Source organism: Dendropsophus ebraccatus, chromosome 13 (assembly GCF_027789765.1).
Source record: "Dendropsophus ebraccatus isolate aDenEbr1 chromosome 13, aDenEbr1.pat, whole genome shotgun sequence".
Classification (NCBI taxonomy): Eukaryota; Metazoa; Chordata; class Amphibia; order Anura; family Hylidae; genus Dendropsophus; species Dendropsophus ebraccatus.
This window is the reverse complement of record NC_091466.1, coordinates 4,522,979-4,546,450: the sequence shown is the minus strand read 5'-3', so window position 1 is coordinate 4,546,450 and position 23,472 is coordinate 4,522,979. Positions and strand designations below refer to the sequence as shown.

General features: G+C 48.0%; 1 protein-coding gene across 1 annotated transcript; it reads right to left on the bottom strand.

Annotated features, from left to right (window-relative positions):
* Positions 1-3,871: 3,871 nt before the first annotated feature.
* On the bottom strand, positions 3,872-22,348 carry LOC138771352 (cilia- and flagella-associated protein 251-like). Its single transcript, XM_069950989.1, has 2 exons — positions 22,183-22,348; positions 3,872-4,605 (listed from the first exon to the last, which is right to left on the bottom strand). The coding sequence occupies exons 1-2, from the start codon at positions 22,346-22,348 to the stop codon at positions 3,872-3,874; spliced, it is 900 nt and encodes a 299-aa protein (XP_069807090.1).
* Between the last annotated feature and the right edge of the window lie 1,124 nt (positions 22,349-23,472).

Below are 23,472 nucleotides of genomic sequence, written 5' to 3'. Positions count from 1 at the left end.
AGTATAGCAATCAGCATGTGGTGTATAATGTATAGTAACTGTATAACCCTGATAACACAGCAGCAGCTGGATATGTGATATATAAGTTACTGTACAGTATAGCAATCAGCATGTGGTGTATAATGTATAGTAACTGTATAACCCTGATAACACAGCAGCTGGATATGTGATATATGTTACTGTACAGTATAGCAGCATGTGGTGTATAATGTATAGTAACTGTATAACCCTGATAACACAGCAGCTGGATATGTGATATATGTTACTGTACAGTATAGCAGCATGTGGTGTATAATGTATAGTAACTGTATAACCCTGATAACACAGCAGCAGCTGGATATGTGATATATGTTACTGTACAGTATAGCAGCATGTGGTATATAATGTATAGTAACTGTATAACCCTGATAACACAGCAGCTGGATATGTGATGTATAAGTTACTGTACAGTATAGCAATCAGCATGTGGTGTATAATGTATAGTAACTGTATAACCCTGATAACACAGCAGCTGGATATGTGATATATAAGTTACTGTACAGTATAGCAGCATGTGGTATATAATGTATAGTAACTGTATAACCCTGATAACACAGCAGCTGGATATGTGATATATAAGTTACTGTACAGTATAGCAGCATGTGGTGTATAATGTATAGTAGCTGCATAACCCTGATAACACAGCAGCAGTTTGTAGATACAGGATGGAGCTGCAGATCCCCATAATGCAGTAGCGTAGTACAACAGGCTAGAAAAGAGAAGAAGGGCTGCTGTCAGAGGTCTGTGTGGTCACATGACAGCAATGGGGAAGGGGGGGGGGGGGGGGTGTTCAGCATGCACCAATCAGGAAGCGAGAATCACAGAGCTGTGCAATAGGAAAGTGACAGAAACTTCTCTATACAGCAGTGTGTATAGCTGTGTGTGAGTGCTGGCACACTTTAGCAGCAGTGTGTATAGCTGAGTGAGTGTGCAGGCACATTATAGCAGTAGTGTGTATAGCTGAGCGTAAGTGCAGGCACATTATATACAGCAGCGTGTATAGCTGAGTGTGAGTGAAGGCTCATTATAGCAGCAGAGTGTATAGCTGAGTGTAAGTGCGGACACATTATACCAGGAATGGAGAGGATGGGAAACACAAGGGCTAACAGACTGCAGGGAGCGGGAAGGAATGAGCAGGGCAGGTGTGAGCACATAGAGGAGTTACAGCTATGAAAAAATTACCTCCACAGCCCTGTCCCCTGAGGCAAGCCTCAGCCTTAGCCTTAGCAGATCAGCCATATTATATATAGCAGTCAGATAAGCCTAGGAGATGCAGCAGCATGGATGGAGGACTGGTGGTAGAAGCTGTTGGTGGGTATGGTATTAGGATAGAGACACTCAACACAAGGAGTGGTGGATGTTGGCACTGTTGGTGGTGGATGGTAGCAGTAGAGGGTGGTGGATGTTGGCACTGCTTGTGGTGGATGGTGGCACTGGCAGTAGTGGGTGGTTTATTTTGGCACTGGCAGTAGTGGGTGATGGATGTTGGCACTGCTGGTGGTAGATGGTGGCACTGAAGGTGGTAGTAGTGGGTGGTGGATGTTGGCACTGGTGGTGGTAGTAATGGTGGTGAAAGTAGTGAGTGAGGGGTGGTGGCAGTAGTAGTGGGTGGTGAATGTTAGCACTGGTGGTGGTGGAAGGTGGCTGTAGTGAGTGGTGGATGTTGGCACTGGTGGTGATAGATGGTGGCAATAGTGGGTGGTGGCACTGGCAGTAGTGGATGGTGGCACTGGTGATGAAGGCAGTTGTGAGAGTGAATGGTGGCAGTAGCGGGTGGTGGATGTTGGCACCGGACAGGTGACACTGTTGTTGGTGGAAGTAGTTGATGTTGGCACTGCCAGTATTGGGTGGTGGATGGTGGCACTTTTGAAAGTAGTGGGTGGGGGTACTGGTGGTGGTGTAAGTAGTGGATGTTGGCACTGGCAGATGGTGGCACTGGTGGTGGTGGAAGTCGGCACTGGCAGTGGTGGCACTGGTAATGGTGGTAGTAGTGGGTGGTGCCACTGGTGGATGTTGACACTAGCAGTAGTGGGTGCACTGGTGATGGTGGCAGTAGTGGGTGGCACTGGTGGATGGTGGCATTGGCGTGGTGGCAGTAGTAGTGGGTGGTGAATGTTAGCACTGGTGGTGGTGGAAGGTGGCTGTAGTGAGTGGTGTATGTTGGCACTGGTGGTGATAGATAGTGGCAATAGTGGGTGGTGGCACTGGCAGTAGTGGATGGTGGCACTGGTGATGGAGGCAGTAGCGGGTGGTGGATGTTGGCACTGGACTGTTGTTGGTGGAAGTAGTTGATGTTGGCACTGCCAGTAGTGGGTGGTGGATGGTGGCACTTTTGAAAGTAGTGGGTGGGGGTACTGGTGGTGGTGGCAGTAGTGGATGTTGGCACTGGTGGCATCGGCGTGGCGGCACTGGTGGGTGGTGGCACTTGTGGTGATAGTGGGTGGTGGCACTGGCAGTGGTGGGTGGTGGCACTGGCAGTGGTGGATGGTGGCACTGGTGGTGGTGGAAGTTGGCAATGGCAGTGGTGGCACTGGTAATGGTGGTAGTAATGGGTGGTGGCACTGGTAATGGTGGTAGTAGTGGGTGGTGGCACTGGTGAATGTTGGCACTGGCAGTAGTGGGTGCACTGGTGATGGTGGCAGTAGTGGGTGGCACTGGTGGATGGTGGCATTGGCGTGGTGGCAGTAGTGGGTGGTGGCACTGGTGGAGGTAGTAGTGGGTGGTGATGGATGTTGGCACTGGAAGTTGTGGATGGTGGCACTGGTGGTGGTGAAAGTTGGCACTGGCAGTGGTGGGTGGTGGCACTGGTAATGGTGGTAGTAGTGGGTGGTGGCACTGGTGGATGTTGGCACTGGCAGTAGTGGGTGCACTGGTGATGGTGGCAGTAGTGGGTGGCACTGGTGGATGGTGGCATTGGCATGGTGGCAGTAGTGGGTGGTGGATGGTGGCACTGGTGGTAGTAGTGGGTGGTGGCACTGGTGATGGATATTGGCACTGGCAGTGGTGGATGGTGGCACTGGCGGTATTGGGTGGTGGCACTGGTGATGATGGTAGTAGTGGGTGGTGGCACTGGTGGATGTTGGCACTGGCAGTAGTGGCTGCCGGAGATGGATGTCTGTTCGCGGCTGCATAAATCATCATTTTTTTTTCATTTTGGATTAATACTGAGGGTCCAAAAGTGTTACCGCCCAATATTAGGCTGTGCCCTGGATGCTAATGATAGGTCTGTCTTGACACAGCAAACATCTGGACATTCTGACCAGCACAGAGTGCTCACCAGCTTTCACCTCCAGCCCATGCTGGTATGGTTGCTGATGATGATGATCATCATCATCATCATCACCATCACCGCCATCATGACCCAACCTCGCCCTCATCAGCCCCACCATCATGGCCCATCCCCTCCTCCTTTAGCACTGCCATCATGGCCCATCTCCCACTGCTCCTCATCAGCACCACCATCATGGCCCATCTCCTCCTGCTTCTCATCAGCACGCCATCATGGCCCATCTCCTCCTCAGCACCACCATCATGGCCCATCTCCTCCTCAGCACCGTCATCATGGCCCATCTCCTCCTCAGCACCGTCATCATGGCCCATCTCCTCCTCAGCACCGTCATCATGGCCCATCTCCTCCTCAGCACCGTCATCATGGCCCATCTCCTCCTCAGCACCGTCATCATGGCCCCTCTCCTCCTCAGCACCGTCATCATGGCCCATCTCCTCCTCAGCACCGTCATCATGGCCCATCTCCTCCTCCTCAGCACCGCCAACATGGCCCATCTCCTCCTTCTCCTCAGCACCGCGATCATGGCCCATCTCCTCCTTCTCCTCAGCACCGCCATGATGGCCCATCTCCTCCTCCTTCCTTAGCAGCGCCATCATGGCCCATCTCCTCCTCCTCAGCAGCGCCATCATGGCCCATCTCCTCCTCCTCAGCACCACCATCATGGCCCATCTCCTCCTCCTCAGCACCACGAACATGGCCCACCTCCTCCTCCTCAGCACCGCCATCATGGCCCATCTCCTCCTCCTCGTCAGCACTGCCATCATGGCCCATCTCCTCCTCAGCACCGCCATCATGGCCCATCTCCTCCTCCTCAGCACTGCCATCATGGCCCATCTCCTCCTCCTCAGCACCACCATCATGGCCCATCTCCTCCTCCTCAGCACCACGAACATGGCCCACCTCCTCCTCCTCAGCAGCGCCATCATGGCCCATCTCCTCCTCCTCAGCACTGCCATCATGGCCCATCTCCTCCTCAGTACTGCCATCATGGCCCATCTCCTCCTCCTCAGCACCACCATCATGTCCCATCTCCTCCTCCTCAGCACCACGAACATGGCCCACCTCCTCCTCCTCAGCACCGCCATCATGGCCCATCTCCTCCTCCTCAGCACTGCCATCATGGCCCATCTCCTCCTCAGTACTGCCATCATGGCCCATCTCCTCCTCCTCAGCACCACCATCATGGCCCATCTCCTCCTCCTCAGCACCACCATCATGGCCCATCTCCTCCTCCTCAGCACCACGAACATGGCCCGCCTCCTTCTCCTCTTCATGTGCTCAAGAATGAGTACGAGCGGGGTGATAAACCTTGTGTCCTCCTCAGATGGCCTGCCACTGACTCCAGAAATCACTGCTTTGCCCCTGGCCCATTTGGTAGATGTTATGCCCTGCCCCCAGCATGTCTTGGATTTTCTTCACCTGTGCCACTGCTAGGGTCCACCACTGATGTCCCCTACATAGCTGGCTCCCATGTTCTGTCTCAAACTACATCACCATCGCCGTCTCCACCACTGTCACTCTGTCCATCTCCTTCTCGGCCTAGAGATAGCATCCCACCAGGCGTGGCCTTGGTAGATTCCCCTAGGATTCTGTGTAGGTAAGTGTACTGGAGGTGGACTCCACTGATGCCTGGCCAGAAAAATCAGGGTCTCCAGTCACCTCAAATCGACGAGTCCACAATCTGCCCACTCGCCCAGTGCCAGAGACTGGAGGCTTCATCTCCCACCACCCCTCCCCATCAGTTTTCTTCTGCTGTTGTTCTTCTTCAGACATTCTCCTAGTACTGCACAAAACCTGTATCTCCCCGTCAGCTACTGAATCCAGTATTATACTCCAGAGCTGCACTCACTATTACATTACATACATTACTGATCCTGTACTGATCCTGAGTTACATCCTGTAGATCTTTTATTTAAATATACAGTTGTACCTCGGTTTAAGAGTAACTTGGATTAAGAGCGTTTTGCAAGAAGAGCTCACAGTTTTTAAAAATTATGACTTGGAGTAAGAGCATTGCTTTGGTGTAAGAGCTCCCTGTGCTGGGTGGGAGGGAGAGTGGGGGAGGGGCATGGCCTGCATAGCGGGGTCTACAGCCCTGTACTCTGACCCAGGAAGTCTCCCTCACCTTCCAAATCATAGCAGATTCACTTCAGGCTGGGCCTACATCAGGGGACTGTGGAGGTAATCTCTTCATAGCTGTAACCCCTCTCTGCCCGGACAGAGTGCTGCTATACTGTGCCCACATCTCCCTGCTCATTCCTTCCTGCTCCCTGCAGTCTCTGTCAGCCCTTTTGTGTGTTATACACACTGATGTGTAGAAAAGTTTCTGTCACTGTCCTTCTGCAAAGCTCTGTGATTCTCACATCCTGATTGGTCTATGCTGAACACACCCCCTTCCCATTGCTGTCATGTGACCACACAGACCTCTGACAGCAGCCCTGCTTCTCTATTCTAGCCTGATGTACTACGCTACTGCATTATGGGGATATGCAGCTCCATCCTGTATCTACAAGCTGCTGCTGTGTTATCAGGGTTATGCAGTTACTATACATTATACACCACATGCTGCTATACTGTACAGTAACTTATATATCACATATTTATCTGCTGTGTTATCAGGGTTATACAGTTACTATACATTATACACCACATGCTGCTATACTGTACAGTAACTTATATATCACATATTTATCTGCTGGGTTATCAGGGTTATACAGTTACTATACATTATATACCACATGCTGCTATACTGTACAGTAACTTATATATCACATATCCAGCTGCTGCTGCGTTATCAGGGTTATACAGTTACTATACATTATATACCACATGCTGCTATACTGTACAGTAACTTATATATCACATATCCAGCTGCTGCTGCGTTATCAGGGTTATACAGTTACTATACATTATATACCACATGCTGCTATACTGTACAGTAACTTATATATCACATATCCAGCTGCTGTGTTATCAGGGTTATACAGTTACTACACATTATACACCACATGCTGATTGCTATACCGTACAGTAACTTATATATCACATATCCACCTGCTGTGTTATCAGGGTTATACAGTTACTATGCATTATATACCACATGCTGCTATACTGTACAGTAACTTATATATCACATATCCAGCTGCTGTGTTATCAGGGTTATACAGTTACTACACATATACCACATGCTGCTATACTGTACAGTAACTTATATATCACATATCCAGCTTCTGTGTTGTCAGGGTTATACAGTTACTATACATTATATACCACATGCTGATTGGTATACTGTACAGTAACATATATATCACATATTCAGCTGCTGTGTAATCAGGGTTATACAGTTACTATACATTATACACCACATGCTGCTATACTGTACAGTAACTTATATATCACATATCCAGCTGCTGTGTTATCAGGGTTATACAGTTACTATACATTATATACCACATGCTGCTATACTGTACAGTAACTTATAATATCACAGATTCTGCTGCTTCTCATTGTTTGTTTCATCTATTCTACATGTTATTCAGAATTTAAAAAAAAAATCATTATATTTGGGGTGTGGAACCAATTGTCTGCATTTCAGTGACTTCTTATGGGGAATTTTGATTTGGTCTAAGAGTGGATTTGGATTACAAGCATGGGACCGGAACAGGTTATACTTGTAATCCAAGGCACCACTGTATAAAACATAACAAACCAACAATATAAATAACATAACATAACTGTACAATATATACAAGTCCATAAACGTATGGGCTGGTCCAGCCTCACACTCACCAAACACACCGCTGTATTAACCACCGCACGGGCAAACTCAGAACAGGATTTTCTGTTTATACCAAAGTCCCAAGAAACCCCCTGTCCCCATATAACCCACCACCCACAATCTAACATTAAACCCCAACCCCAGGTGGAGACCCAACACAAAATATGCAAACTAAATATACAAACATACACACTAATAAACCAGAGTGAGGCATCTCAGCCCCACACACAGCCCGAAAGCCCAAGTTCAGCACCTGCAAGCCCTATCCTCCTATACAGCTACAGCACAAAACAAAAGACTAATGTGCCAGCATCAGCCACCACCAGGAGAGGAGACGCAGGCTAAGGAAACTTATAGGCAGAGCCCCTCCAAAGACAAGAGGCCCTACCAGCCCCCAGCCTCTCGTACTCCAGAGAGCGCACCTTCACCAGGTCATCCAGAGTGCCCCTAACCACCTCATCCACAGGGGGCGCTGTGCCCCTTACCACCTCATCCACAGGGAGGATTTTACTCTGCATCAATACTAAACACCGTGCACTCCAGGTGTGGTACCTGACCACTATGCTGACTAGGAATAAAGTGCTCCGGACATCCCCGATCCTCAGAGCTCCTGCCCTGCAGATTGTCCCTCACATAGAGTTTCCCATGGAAGCAGCACCAAGTCCCAAAACTTCAAGGGGATCCTGGTAGAATTCAATAGGCCCAAACCAACCTCCAGATCCCGGCTTGGGCAATCCTTGAGCGCCAGCGGTTTTCGGAAATGAGATGACAGGAACCTATTGTCAAGGAAATTCCTCAACAGAGTCCTAATCTCCCACATCCCCAAACCCCACCGACGAATGACCTTCAGAACCAGGGTAGCATAAGCCGGAAGATGCCCATGTGGTGTGCGGAGATCCTTCACTTGCCCTCCTGTCTCCCATTCCTGGAAGAAAGGCCGAAACCATCCCCTACAGGAGAATACCCACGGAGGAGCCCTCTCTTTCCAGAGGTTTGCAATGTTGGTCTTAAGAAAGGTATTCACCAGGAACACCACGGGGTTGACCATACACAACCCCCCTTGTCTCCTCATACGGTAAGTAATGACCATACACAACCCCCCTTGTCTCCTCGTACGGTAAGTAATGACCATACACAACCCCCCTTGTCTCCTCGTACGGTAAGTAATGACCATACACAACCCCCCTTGTCTCCTCGTACGGTAAGTAATGACCATACGCAACCCCTTCACTTGCCCTCCTGTCTCCCATTCCTGGAACAAAGGTCGAAACCATCCCCTACAGGAGAATACCCACGGAGGAGCCCTCTCTTTTCAGAGGTTTGCAATGTTGGTTTTAAGAAAGGTATTCACCAGGAACACCACGGGGTTGACCATACACAACCCCCCTTGTCTCCTCATACGGTATGTAATGACCATACACAACCCCCCTTGTCTCCTCGTACGGTAAGTAATGACCATACGCAACCCCCCTTGTCTCCTCGTACGGTAAGTAACCTCCCTCTTGACTAGGTTCAGTCTACTCCCCCATAACAGCTGGAAGAACACACTGTAGACCCGAGTCCAGAGCGGCTCTGACAAAATGCAAACACTGCCCAGATATATCAGCAAAGGGAGCAGGAATGTTTTGATCAGGTTAACCCTTTCCCTGAGGGTCAAAGACCAACCCTTCCACTGATCCACCCTCTGAGCGGCGATCTTAAGCCTTCTGTCCCAGTTTTGTTTGGGGTAATCCCCTTGGCGAATTCAATGCCGAGGACTTTTGCAAACTCCTGGGGCTCTGGAAGGGTGTCCGGGAGATCAAATCCAGGATCTCCACCTCCCAGCCAGAGACTCTCACACTTATCCTGGTTGATCTTGGACCCAGATGCCTCTGAGTAGCGCTCCACCTCTGACATCACACACTGCACCTCCTCTTGAGAGGAGAAGAATATGGTGACATCATTGGCGTACGCTACCACCCTCAGAGTGTAATCCGGCACCGCAGGGTCCATTCTCACCCCTATCAGAAGAAAATAGTGAGGGTATATACGTGTAACACACGAGAGTACCTGAGTATCATAAGATGATAGTCCTCTTGTCAAGCAGGATATCCGTGTAGAAAGGAATCCAGACACTGGTGCTGCAATCAAACTAGCTTCTTTATTTTTAGCAATATACTCGGTACACTTCAGCTCACAGGCTGATCCACACACCCAAGCGTCCACCTGGTGTCCTGCGGACGTTTCGGAGGATAAAGCTTCTCCTTTCTCATGCGCGGAGCTTTATCCTCCGAAACGTCCGCAGGACACCAGGCCATATCTCAGAAGAACAGACCAGAGGTACTCGTGGTTAACCCGATCAAACGCTTTTGCCTGATCCAAGGACAGCAAGTTCCCCTTCCAGTGACCTGCCCTACCCTGCTCCACAGCCTCCCGGACACCGAGCACAGCACTAAAGGTACTGCGGCCTGGAACAGAGCTGGGGGCCAAACTTCACCAGCCGATTAAACAGCACCTTTGCCAGAATCTTTCTGTCCACATTCAGAAGCGCTATGGGACGGCGATTCTCAATGCGGGACGGGTCTTTACCCTTTGACAAGATGATCAAGGCTGACCTCCTCATTGACTTAGGCAGGATGCCCGAGGAGAGACACTCATTTATTACCTTGTGAGGGTAGTTCTATGTTTTTATACTTTTATATTGAGAAATTATATTTTCCTTTAAACGGACGAGCAATGCTTATGTAATTTTAGATGGTGCCTGTATTCTGCCAAGTATGCCTGAGAGCTGATACAATAGTAACAAGATGTGAAGCATAACAAAGGAACTGCTGTGACCACGGGGAGAACATTGCAGAGTACAGCGAGGGACAACACAGTCGGATACAAGATAGAGATGCTTACTATCTGCTTTAAACACGCCCTTCCCTTTGTACTGTGTGTAAATTATTATTTTCTCTATAATAAACCTCAGTGCCGTGTGATGATCCCAAGGGCTAACACTGCAGGGACTGAGATTGAGGGTACGTTCACACTTACCGGGTCCGCAGCGTATTTTCTGCTGCGGATCCGCAGCGTATCCGCACCAGATCCGCAGCAGATTTAATTTAAATAACTGAACACAGCATCAATCTGCACCATCAAATCTGCTGCGGATCTGCTTCGGATCCTGTAGGTGTGAAGGCACCCTGAGGGTGCCTTCACACCTACCGTATCGCAGGAGAAAATCCGCTGCGGATCCGCAGCAGATCCGCAGCAGATTTAACTAAATGAATGAACACAGCATTAAAAACGCACTGTCAAATCCGCTGCGGATCCGCAGCAGATTTGTAAGTGCGGATTTGATGCTGTGTTCATTCATTTAGTTAAATCTGCTGCGGATCCGCAGCGGATTTTCTGCTGCGATACGGTAGGTGTGAAGGCACCCTGAAGCTGAATTTTGCGTCAGAGTCTTTCTTAGTGTGCGCGCACCTGCTGAATGATTTGGAGCAAGTGACTGACCACTATTAAAGTGACCCCTGTCCTTGGCGGGAGTCAAGAAGGGTAGTTGTCCTTAAAGTGACACTGTCACCCCCTTTGTGCATTCTGACTGCTCTACACAGGTGTAAAAGGTAAATTTAGCAGTTTTCATACCTTATTTTATATCATACTTCATGGTACTTGTTCAAATAAAAAGTGATCTTTTATCAACTGCAGATTGTGCAAAGTGGGCGGGGCTTCACAGCAACAGCACCACTTAACCCTGCCCACAATGCCATCATTGGCCCCGCGCCTCCATGATGCCATAGGCACACAGGCCCCACCCCCTTGCAGACCATTGGAACAGGCTGACCTAAAGGTGTAGGCCCCACCCTCTCTAGGCCGGCCCATACCAATGGCCGTCGAGAGGGTGGGGCCAATGGTTGCGCTGTGGGCAGGGCTAAGTGACGCTGTTGCCGCAAAGCCCCGCTCACTTAGCGCAATCTGTAGTTGATAAAAGATCACTTTTTACTTGAACAAGCACCATGAAGTATGATATAAAAACTGCTAAATTTACTCTTTATACTTGTTTAGAGACGTCATAAATAGAGATGAGGGAACCTGGAGCAGCTGGAGTCCATCCAAACCCGAACGTTCGGCATGTGATTAGCTGGGGCTGCTGAAGTTGGATAAAGCCCTAAGGATATGTGGAAACCATGGGTATAGTCATTGGCCGTATCCATGATTTCCAGACAATCTTACGTCTTTATCCAACTTCAGCAGCCGCCACTAATCAAATACCGAACGTTCGGGTTCGGACGAACCCGGTTCGCTCATCTCTAGTCATAATGCAAAAAGGGGGGGGGGGGGGGACAGCGTCACCACTTAGATGTTAAACCATCTGGTGACTTCTTGAGGGCAAGACCATCAATAGCCACCCTGACTTCCTCTTCTTGGATCATCTCTGTCAAAACATCCCTGATCTGGACCTATTCAGGGATCCTGTATTATCAATCAGTCCTGAGACAATTTTACTACTTACTGACATCTTGCAGTTTCTGTAGGGGTCGGGTGAGCGGTATTTCCCGTAGTCCCTCTCAAAAACCAAACATGCGTGTCTATCAGGGCTGTGGAGTCGGTAACAGCAGCTCCCACTCCTGAATTTTATCAGGACCGACTCGGCCTCCTGCTCCTTGATAAATGGCCGGTCATATACCAGGGGAGTTATCTATCACACTGGCTCAGCAGCTTCTCCCTAATGTCCTACATGATCCTGGGGCGACTTCTGAGGGAATATATACTGTATATACAGCAGCTTCTCCTGTGTGTGCAGTGGATGCAGCCAGTCTCCAGCCTCCATGTCCTGAACTACTCACAACTAGACTAGATAGAGCAGGTGGTCATTTCCTACTGACATCTTCTATGTTTCTAACTAAATATTCACCAGACACACAGAAATACTAACACTGCTAGATAGCTGTAATATAGAGGTCAGCCATAGTGATATACAGGGGGTCACACATAGTGATATAGAGAGGGGTCACACTTAGTGATACAGAGAGGTCACACAGTGATATAGAAAGGGGTCACACATAGTGATATAGAGGTCACACATAGTGATATAGAGAGGTCACACATAGTGATATAGAGAGGGGTCACACAGTGATATAGAGAGGGGTCACACATAGTGATATAGAGGGGGGTCACACATAGTGATATAGAGAGGGGTCACACATAGTGATATAGAGGGGTCACACATAGTGATATAGAGAGAGGGGTCACACATAGTGATATAGAGAGGGGTCACACATAGTGATATAGAGAGGTCACACATAGTGATATAGAGAGGGGTCACACATAGTGATATAGAGAGGGGGGTCACACATAGTGATATAGAGGGGTCACACATAGTGATATAGAGGGGGGTCACACATAGTTATATAGAGAGGTCACACACAGTGATATAGAGAGGGGTCACACATAGTGATATAGAGGGGTCACACATAGTGATATAGAGAGGGGTCACACATAGTGATATAGAGAGAGGTCACACACAGTGATATAGAGAGGGGTCACACATAGTGATATAGAGGGGGGTCACACAGTGATATAGAGAGGGGTCACACATAGTGATATAGAGGGGTCACACAGTGATATAGAGGGGGGTCACACATAGTGATATAGAGAGAGGTCACACATAGTGATATAGAGAGGGGTCACACATAGTGATATAGAGAGGGGTCACACATAGTGATATATAGAGAGGTCACACATAGTGATATAGAGAGGGGTCACACATAGTGATATAGAGAGAGGGGTCACACATAGTGATATAGAGAGGGGTCACACATAGTGATATAGAGAGGGGTCACACATAGTGATATAGAGAAAGGTCACACATAGTGATATAGAGAGAGGTCACACATATTGATATAGAGGGGTCACACAGTGATATAGAGGGGTCACACATAGTGATATAGAGGGGTCAAACATAGTTATATAGAGAGGGGTCAAACATAGTTATATAGAGGTCACATAGTGATATAGAAGGTCACTGTGAGGGCACGCAATAGCACGCACACACACACACACACACACACACACACAGCCTGCTGCAGCCATAGCACGCATACATACATACATATACACACACACACACACACCCACACACACAGCCTGCTGCAGCCATAGAACACTGAAGAAAAACACACACAATCTTCTCCCAGAGAGAAAACACCACACTGAGGACAGAGGTTACTGCTACACTACTTATGTCTTCTCCTCCTCCTCTATATTACACAGGATATCTCCATATTACACTGCTGCTCATATACAGTCATCCAGCATCCAGGAAGAGACCAGCACAGATCTCCCCCCACACAATGGACTCTTCCAGCTCAGAAACAAGCTGCCAAATAGTGACCGACAACTTTTCCCCTACCACCCTTGTCTAATAAGGCCAGTGTCCTACTACTAATATATTCCCCGACCACCCTTATGTAATAGGGCCAGTGTCCTACTACTAATATATTCCCCGACCACCCTTATGTAATAGGGCCAGTGTCCTACTACTAATATATTCCCCGACCACCCTTATGTAATAGGGCCAGTGTCCTATTACTGATATATTCCCCGACCACCCTTATGTAATAGGGCCAGTGTCCTATTACTGATATATTCCCCGACCACCCTTGTCTAATAGGGCCAGTGTCCTACTACTAATATATTCCCCGACCACCCTTGTCTAATAGGGCCAGTGTTCTACTACTAATATATTCCCCGACCACCCTTATGTAATAGGCCCAGTGTCCTACTACTAATATATTCCCCGACCACCCTTATGTAATAGGACCAGTGTCCTACTACTAATATATTCCCCGACCACCCTTATGTAATAGGGCCAGTGTCCTACTACTAATATATTCCCCGACCACCCTTATGTAATAGGACCAGTGTCCTATTACTGATATATTCCCCGACCACCCTTATATAATAGGGCCAGTGTCCTATTACTGATATATTCCCCGACCACCCTTATGTAATAGGGCCAGTGTCCTACTACTAATATATTCCCAGACCACCCTTATGTAATAGGGCCAGTGTCCTATTACTGATATATTCCCCGACCACCCTTATGTAATAGGGCCAGTGTCCTACTACTAATATATTCCCCTACCACCCTTGTCTAATAGGGCCAGTGTCCTACTACTAATATATTCCCCGACCACCCTTATGTAATAGGGCCAGTGTCCTACTACTAATATATTCCCCGACCACCCTTATGTAATAGGGCCAGTGTCCTACAAATAATATATTCCCCGACCACCCTTATGTAATAGGGCCAGTGTCCTATTACTGATATATTCCCCGACCACCCTTATGTAATAGGGCCAGTGTCCTACTACTAATATATTCCCCGACCACCCTTATGTAATAGGGCCAGTGTCCTACTACTAATATATTCCCCGACCACCCTTATGTAATAGGGCCAGTGTCCTACTACTAATATATTCCCCTACCACCCTTGTCTAATAGGGCCAGTGTCCTACTACTAACCTACTACTAATATATTCCCCGACCACCCTTATGTAATAGGGCCAGTGTCCTACTACTAATATATTCCCCGACCACCCTTATGTAATAGGGCCAGTGTCCTACTACTAATATATTCCCCGACCACCCTTATGTAATAGGGCCAGTGTCCTATTACTGATATATTCCCCGACCACCCTTATGTAATAGGGCCAGTGTCCTATTACTGATATATTCCACGACCATCCTTATGTAATAGGGCCAGTGTCCTATTACTTACATATCCCCCGACCACCCTTATGTAATAGGGCCAGTGTTCTATTACTGATATATTCCCCGACCACCCTTATGTAATAGGGCCAGTGTTCTATTACTGATATATCCCCCGACCACCCTTATGTAATAGGGCCAGTGTCCTATTACTGATATATCCCCCGACCACCCTTATGAAATAGGGCCAGTGTTCTATTACTGATATATTCCCCGACCACCCTTATGTAATAGGGCCAGTGTTCTATTACTGATATATCCCCCGACCACCCTTATGTAATAGGGACAGTGTCCTACTACTGATATATTCCCCGACCACCCTTATGTAATAGGGCCAGTGTCCTATTACTGATATATTCCCCGACCACCCTTATGTAATAGGGCCAGTGTCCTACTACTAATATATTCCCCGACCACCCTTATGTAATAGGGCCAGTGTTCTATTAGAATGTTGCTCATAATATATATTCAAGAGCAAAACTTGTAAAATTCATATCAAAATTCAATTCTACATTTTTTTAAAGATTGTCTTAAAGCTGGAGCTGGAACATTTTTTTCCAACTCCGACTCCAGCCAAAACTAGCTCCAACTCCGACTCCACAGCCCTGGTGTCTATCATACTAGCACTTCATTAGCAAGGCTTTCACTCTGGAGATATCATCACGACTACCTCCAGTCGAGACAAGATGTTCAAGTTTCTTCCTCAGGCTCTGGTACAAACGATACCTGTCCACACTCATGAGGCTCGAGAGCTGGAGGAGGAATCTCGCGACCCTTTTTTTAAACACCTCCCACCGCCGCGCGACCCCCCTCTAAACTCCCCTAGTGGCACCAGGACGCTCAGTAACGTCCTGGTAGTTCTTGTCCCTTCATGAGGACATCTAGAATCAGGCACCTCCCCATTTCTTACGCAATAACTCGCCGGCATTCTACTGCTGCTGCAAAAAGGACCGTCACCCCGCTATATGGCTCAGCTGCAATTCCCCAAACGTCATGTTGTTCCTGCCTCCCCCCGCTGTCGGTAAGTGAGATCGGGCAGCGGGAGGAGGCAGTATCACACCACATCCTCCCGCTGCCTCTGCCCGGAGGGGAGCCGCGCTAACCCCATAAACGCCGCGGCCGATGCGACCGCAGCGTCTATGGGGGAGATGTCATGTTTGACGTTAATCGGCCACTGTCACTGTGTCCCCCGGCCCCCCTGCCCCCGTACCGGAGATCGCCGCTATCAACGTTATAACGGCAATCTCCGGTACCGGCGCCACCGACAGCTTTCATCTCCCCCCAACCGTGAATCCACGGTGGGGGGAGATGAATATGTAATAATCAGACCCCAGATCAGCCCCCCTAGTGCCCCGATCACTAACCCGCTCCCTCCGCGGGCGGCCATCAAATCCAAGATGCGTTTGTTCGCAGGGATGGAAATGAAAAAATGATCAAAGCCCCATGCTCTCCGCCACCGGAGGTAGCGGAGAGCATGGGGCAGTGATCGGGGACCCCCCTGTGGGGTCCCGGAACAGGCGATTGGCGCTATATACTATATACCGCTGATCGCCTGTTCCCAGTGCTGCCGGCACTTTTTATCACCTGTCACCATAAATCATTGGTGACAGGGGATAAAAAGTGGTACAGTGTCGCCCCCCACCCCCCCAGTCACCCCCGTCCCCCAGTCACCCGCCCTTCCCCATATACTCACCAGATCCACGGAGCTCCGTCCTCCTCGACGTCCTGACTGCTTCTGATGTGCGCATGCGCGCCAGAAGCAGCCAGCTCTGAAAATTTTAAGTGACAGAGACCAATTTGGTCTCTGTCACTAAACTATGATTACTGTGATAGAAAATATTACAGTAATCATAGTAATACAGTGAAAATGAATGGATAAAGTACAAAAAGTGAAAAACACACAAAAAAATAAAACACACTTTTTATTATAGTAATAATTGCAGTTTACTCGCAAATTACCCCTAACCCCCCCAGATTACCCATAAACACCGCACGTTGCCCGTAATCACGCCAGATTACCCGTAACCACCGCACGTTGCCCCTTACCGCCCCAGGTTGCCTGTAATCACACCAGATTACCCGTAACCACCCCAGGTTGCCCATAATCACACCAGATTACCCGTAACCACCCCAGGATGCCCATAATCACGCCAGATTACACGTTACCACCGCACGTTGCCCGTAACCCCCGCACGTTGCCCGTAATCACGCCAGATTGCACGTAACCACAGCACGTTGCCTGTAACAACTGCACGTTGCCCGTAACCACCGCACGTTGCCCCTAACCGCCCCAGGTTGCCTGTAATCACACCAGATTACCCGTAACCACCCCAGGATGCCCATAATCACGCCAGATTACACGTTACCACCGCACGTTGCCCGTAACCACCGCACGTTGCCCGTAATCACGCCAGATTGCACGTAACCACTGCACGTTGCCCGTAACCACTGCACGTTGCCCCTAACCGCCCCAGGTTGCCTGTAATCACACCAGATTACCCGTAACCACGCCAGATTACACGTAACCACCGCACGCCAGATTGCACGTAATCACGCAAGATTGCACGTAACCACTGCACGTTGCCCCTAACCACCCCAGGTTGCCTGTAATCACACCAGATTACCCGTAACCACCGCACGTTGCCCCTAACCGCCCCAGGTTGCCCGTAATCACGCCAGATTACACGTAACCACCGCAAGTTGCCACTGACCACCGCACGTTGCCACTGACCACCACACATTGCCACTGACCACCACACATTGCCACTGACCACCACACATTGCCACTGACCACCACACATTGCCACTGACCACCACACGTTGCCTCTAACCACCCCAAATTGCCAAAGACCCCCTCCAGATTGCCGTAACCAACCCAAATTACATATAAGCACTTCAGTTTATCCGTAACCACCGCAGATTACCCGTAATCACCCCACGTTGGCCGTAACCACTCCACATTACCTGTAATCTAATTTTTTTATTGTATTTTAGTAACTGCGCTACTCTAATAACTGTTTCTAGCTGCGGTTTTGCTCCAGCAAATTGGCGCTCCTTCCCTTCTGAGCCCCGCTGTGTGCCCATACAGGGGTTTATGCCCACATATGGGGTACCGTTCTACTCAGGAGAACCTGCGTTACAGATTTTGGGGTGAATTTTCTCTCCTGTTCCTCGTGAAATTTAGAAATTTCCAACTAAAGGAACATATTATTGGAAAAATTCGAGTTTTTCATTTTTACTGTCTACTTTTGAATACTTTCCTCTAATACCTGTGTGGTCAAAATGGTCACCACACCCCAAGATGAATTCTTTGAGGGGTGTACTTTCCAAAATGGGGTGACTTTTGGGGGGGGGGGTTCTCTTCTGCGGACACTACAGGGGCACTACAAACGCACCTGGCGCTCAGAAACTACTTCAGCAAAATCTGAACTGAAAATGCTAATTGGCGCTCCTTCCCTTCTGAGCCCTCCTGTGTGGCCATACAGTGGTTTATGCCCACATATGGGGTACCGTTGTACTCAGGAGAACCTGTGTTACACATTTTGGGGTGCGGATTCTCTCATGTTCCTTGTGAAATTGAGAAATTTAAAACTAAACAAACATATTATTGGAAAAATTCAAGTTTTTCATTTTTACTGTCTAATTTTAAATACTTTTCTCTAATACCTGTGGGGTCAAAATGGTCACCACACCCCAAGATGAATTCTTTGAGGGGTGCACTTTCCAAAATGGGGTGACTTTTGGGGGGTTTCTCTTCTGCGGACACTACAGGGGCTCTGCAAACGCACCTGGTGCTCAGAAACTTCTTCAGCAAAATCTGCATTAAAAAAGCTAATTGGCGCTCCTTCCCTTCTGAGCCCGGCTGTGTGCCCATGCAGTGGTTTACGCCCACATATGGGGTACCGTTGTATTCAGTAGAACCTGCGTTACAAATTTTGGCATGCTTTTTTTCTCATGTTCCTTTTGAAGATGAGAAACTTTAATCTAAACGTATATATTACTTGAAAATTTAAATTTTCGATTTTTTTACGGCCTAATTGTGAATACTTTCCTCCAGCCCCTGTAGGGTTAAAATGCTCATTATACCCCTAGATTAATTCTTTAAGGTGTCTAGTTTCCAAAATGGGGTCACTTATGGGGGTTTCCAGTATACAAGCCTTCTAAATCCATTAAAAAAAATAAGAACTGGTCCCTAAAAAAAATCAGTTTTGGAAATTTTCACAAAATGTGATAAGTTGCTAATAAATTTCTAAGCCTCATAACACCCTAAAAAAGTAAAATATGTTTCCCAAATTATGCCATAATAAAGAGGACATATTGGTAATGTGATTTAGTAACTAATTTATGTGCTAGGACTTTCTTTTTTAGAAGCAGAGAATTTCAGAAGTTCGTAAAATGCAAAATTTTCACATTTTTCAGGATATTTTGATGTTTTTCACAAAAAATACACAAAGTAGTGACCAAATTTTGCTACTAATATAAAGTGTCATATGTGACGAAAAAACAATCTCAGAATCGCTAGCATACGTTAAAGCATCACTGAGCTATAAGCGCATAAAGTGAGACAGGTCAGATTTTGAAAAATGAGCCTGGTTATTAAGGCCAAAACAGGCTTTAGAGGCAAGGAGTGCGGCCAAAACTATTTTTTAATATGTTATTACTTACGGAAAGTTAGACAAACTTCTAATGTACATTAATTATGGGAAATGCACATATAGGGCTATTTCCCTTAATTTAGTAGATCAGGGAGACTTCAGATTCTCTAAAAAAAGATGACGTCACGAATCGGGGGTGTAATTACAATGGATCGCCAGCAGGCGCTCACTATATATAGAAGTCAATGAGTACCATTGACTTCTATATACACTCACCGGCCACTTTATTAGGTACACCATGCTAGTAACGGGACGGACCCCCTTTTGCCTTCAGAACTGCCCCAATTCTTGGTGGCATAGATACAACAAGGTGCTGGAAGCTTCCTCAGAGATTTTGGTCCATATTGACATGATGACATCACACAGTTGCCGCAGATTTGTCGGCTGCACATCCATGATGCCAATCTCCCGTTCCACCACATCCCAAAGATGTTCTATTGGATTGAGATCTGGTGACTGTGGAGGCCATTGTTGTACAGTGACCTCATTTTCATGTTCAAGAAACCAGTCTGAGATGATTCTAGCTTTATGACATGGCGCATTATCCTGCTGAAAGTAGCCATCAGATGTTGGGTCCATTGTGGTCATAAAGGGATGGACATGGTCAGCAACAATACTCAGGTAGGCTGTGGCGTTGCAACCATGCTCAATTGGTACCAAGGGGCCCAAAGAGTGCCAAGAAAATATTCCCCACACCATGACACCACCACCACCAGCCTGAACCGTTGATACAAGGCAGGATGGATCCATGCTTTCATGTTGTTGACGCCAAATTCTGACCCTACCATCCGAATGTCGCAGCAGAAATCGAGACTCATCAGACCAGGCAACGTTTTTCCAATCTTCTACTGTCCAATTTCGATGAGCTTGTGCAAATTGTAGCCTCAGTTTCCTGTTCTTAGCTGAGCGGAGTGGCACCCGGTGTGGCCTTCTGCTGCTGTAGCCCATCTGCCTCTGAGTTGGCCGTACTGTGCGTTCAGAGATGCTCTTCTGCCTACCTTGGCTGTAACGGTTGGCTATTTGAGTCACTGTTGCCTTTCTATCAGCTTGAACCAGTCTGCCCATTCTCCTCTGACCTCTGGCATCAACAAGGCATTTCCGCCCACAGAACTGCCGCTCACTGGATGTTTTTTCTTTTTCGGACCATTCTCTGTAAAAGATGGTTGTGCGTGAAAATCCCAGTAGATCAGCAGTTTCTGAAATACTCAGACCAGCCCTTCTGGCACCAACAACCATGCCACGTTCAAAGGCACTCAAATCACCTTTCTTCCCCATACTGATGCTCGGTTTGAACTGCAGGAGATTGTCTTGACCATGTCTACATGCCTAAATGCACTGAGTTGCCGCCATGTGATTGGCTGATTAGAAATTAAGCAGTAACGTGCAGTTGCACAGGTGTACCTAATAAAGTGGCCGGTGAGTGTATAGTGCGCCCCTGCTGGACACTCCATTGTAATTACAATGGATGTGTATGTAAATGTAATACAGTATGCAGTGTTTTTGATTGAATACATTTATGGAATACTTTGGGGAGTAAGTGTCCTTGCTCCCCAAAGTATTCCATAAATGTAATCAATCAGTACATAACAGTAACCCGCCGCCACTACCGAATGCCCGCCGCTCTGGACTAGGCTCAACTACTACTCTCATGGTGATGGGAGAGTAGTAGCTAGGTTATATCGCCGCCGCTGCTGATGGGCGCAGGGGGGAGCAGCTCATCACTGTGCAGCTATCATCCCCCTCCGCTCCCCCCTCCTCCTCCGGTCAAACTTTACACTATGTGATGGGTGACTCACCGCCCGGCCACCGCTCTCAGATCACACATGCCGGCCGGGGACACCAGGAAGCACCGGGAGCCGGCATGTGTGATCGGAGAGCGGTGGCCGGGCAGGCAGTCACCCATCACATAGTGTAAAGTTTGACCGGAGGGGGGAGCGGAGGGGGATGATAGCTGCACAGTGATGAGCGGCTCCCCCTGCACCCATCAGCAGCAGCATCAGCGGCAATATAACCCAGCTACTACTCTCCCATCACCATGAGAGTAGTAGTTGAGCCTAGTCCAGAGCGGCGGGCGATCGGTATCGGGGGTGGTTGGGCGGGCGGGCATGGGGTTACTGTTATGTACTGATTGATTACATTTAGGACACTTGCTCCCCAAAGTATTCCATAAATGTCTTCATTTAAAACACTGTATACTGTATTACATTTACATATACATCCATTGTAATTACAATGGAGTGTCCAGCAGGGGCGCACTATATATAGAAGTCAATGGTACTTATTGACATATATATATATATATATATATATATATATATATATATATATATATATATATATATATATGTCAATAAGTACCATTGACTTCTATATATAGTGCGCCCCTGCTGGACACTCCATTGTAATTACACCCCTGGTTCGTGAAGTCATCTCTTTTTAGAGAATCTGAAGTCTCCCTGATCTACTAAATTAAGGGAAATAGCCCTATATGTGCATTTCCCATAATTAATGTAAATTAGAAATTTGTCTAACTTTCCGTAAGTAAAAACATATTAAAAATTAGTTTGGGCCGGAGTTGTCCTTTAATAGAAGCCAGCGTCAACGGAGAGGGTGCCACCATTACGGCTGATTGAGTTAGACGGCTTTCTTTTTGCCACTATCCTTTCCATGCCCCCCCCTACCTTCCTCATCTGATGATGGTTTACCCCTCTTTAGTGAAATAGATGTATCCATGTCCCCTTTATTTGCAATTTCCTTGTCCCCTGACTCTGGGCAAATCCTCTCCCCAAAAGACATAAGATCCTCAGGGAGAGAGGATTTGACATCTCCTGCAGGCCCCTCCGTCATCGCACCACCCGTAACCTCACCCTGTGCCTCCTGCACCTCAGAGGAGGAAATATCCTGGAGGGTTTGGAACCAGTTCGAGACCAATCAGAGGGAGGATGGTTGTACCTTCCTTTGGCATCTGGGGGGTGGGAGAAGATCTTACATCTCTTCTTTTATTATTCTTTTTAGTACCCCGCTTGTGCTCCACCCATCTCCCACTATCCTCATCCGCGCTCTCACCATGGGAGGACAGTGAAGAGATGGCACCTTCTTCTTTCCGAATCCTCCAAATCTCCTCATCCAGATCACTGTCCCTCACAGCCTCAGCAGTAAGATTGGCCTCAGGGATGAGATCAGAGGTCACCACAGTTGCCTGAGGCTCCCCTATCTCCCTCTGGCGTTTATTCAGACGCCTCAGTTGGGCTGGCGTTGGTTGCTTACTTTTCTTTCCTGACTCTTTTACTCCTTCACCTCTGTCAGCTGCCCCCCCCCCCAGTAGATTTCTCCTCATGACCTTTTTTCACTGGGTAACAACTGCGTTGGCAAAGGACTGAGGGCAGCGACTGAATGGGTGACCTAAGCCACCACACAGGTGACACCTAATCTTCACACAGGAGGCAGCGAGAAGGCCTATTTCACCACACAATGAGCACTTCTTCACCGGGCAACTAGCGCTGAAATGTGTGGGTTCAACGTGTCTGTGACAGAGCTTAGGCTGACCCTGGTAAAAAACTCGGATTCAATCCCTTCTTAGGAAGGTTGCAGATGGTATGTGGGTAACGGTGTTTCCTGAATACCTAAGTTTGACCATAAAGGTCCAAGCCCCTGACCAGATGCCATATTCGTCCCTGTTCTTTTCTGGGACTTCCACCACCCCTCCATACCGGCCAAGTGAGTGATTCATTACCGGTTAAAACGGTCACTCTCTTGACGTTGACGTTGGCAAGACACCGCCTGAATGGCAAAGTCTCGCCAGCGGGGCTCATTCTTTACCAGCTCAGGGGTACCAAAGGTATGTATCAAGGCAAAGATGTCAGCTACCTTGAAACGCATCTGCAGCAGAAGCTCAACAACTTTAGATCTTGGGGGACATGTATCACTACCTCTCCACCTCAGACGGACCACATTCCTTCGGGCACCGCCCG

Coding starts and splice junctions, on each gene's coding strand:
- LOC138771352 (XM_069950989.1), bottom strand. CDS start 22,348: ATGACGGAGGGGCCTGCAGGAGATGTCAAATCCTCTCTCCCTGAGGAT. Junction 4,606..22,182: donor ACCATCATCAGATGAGGAAG/GTAGGGGGGGGC, acceptor CTCATTCTTGAG/CACATGAAGAGGAGAAGGAG.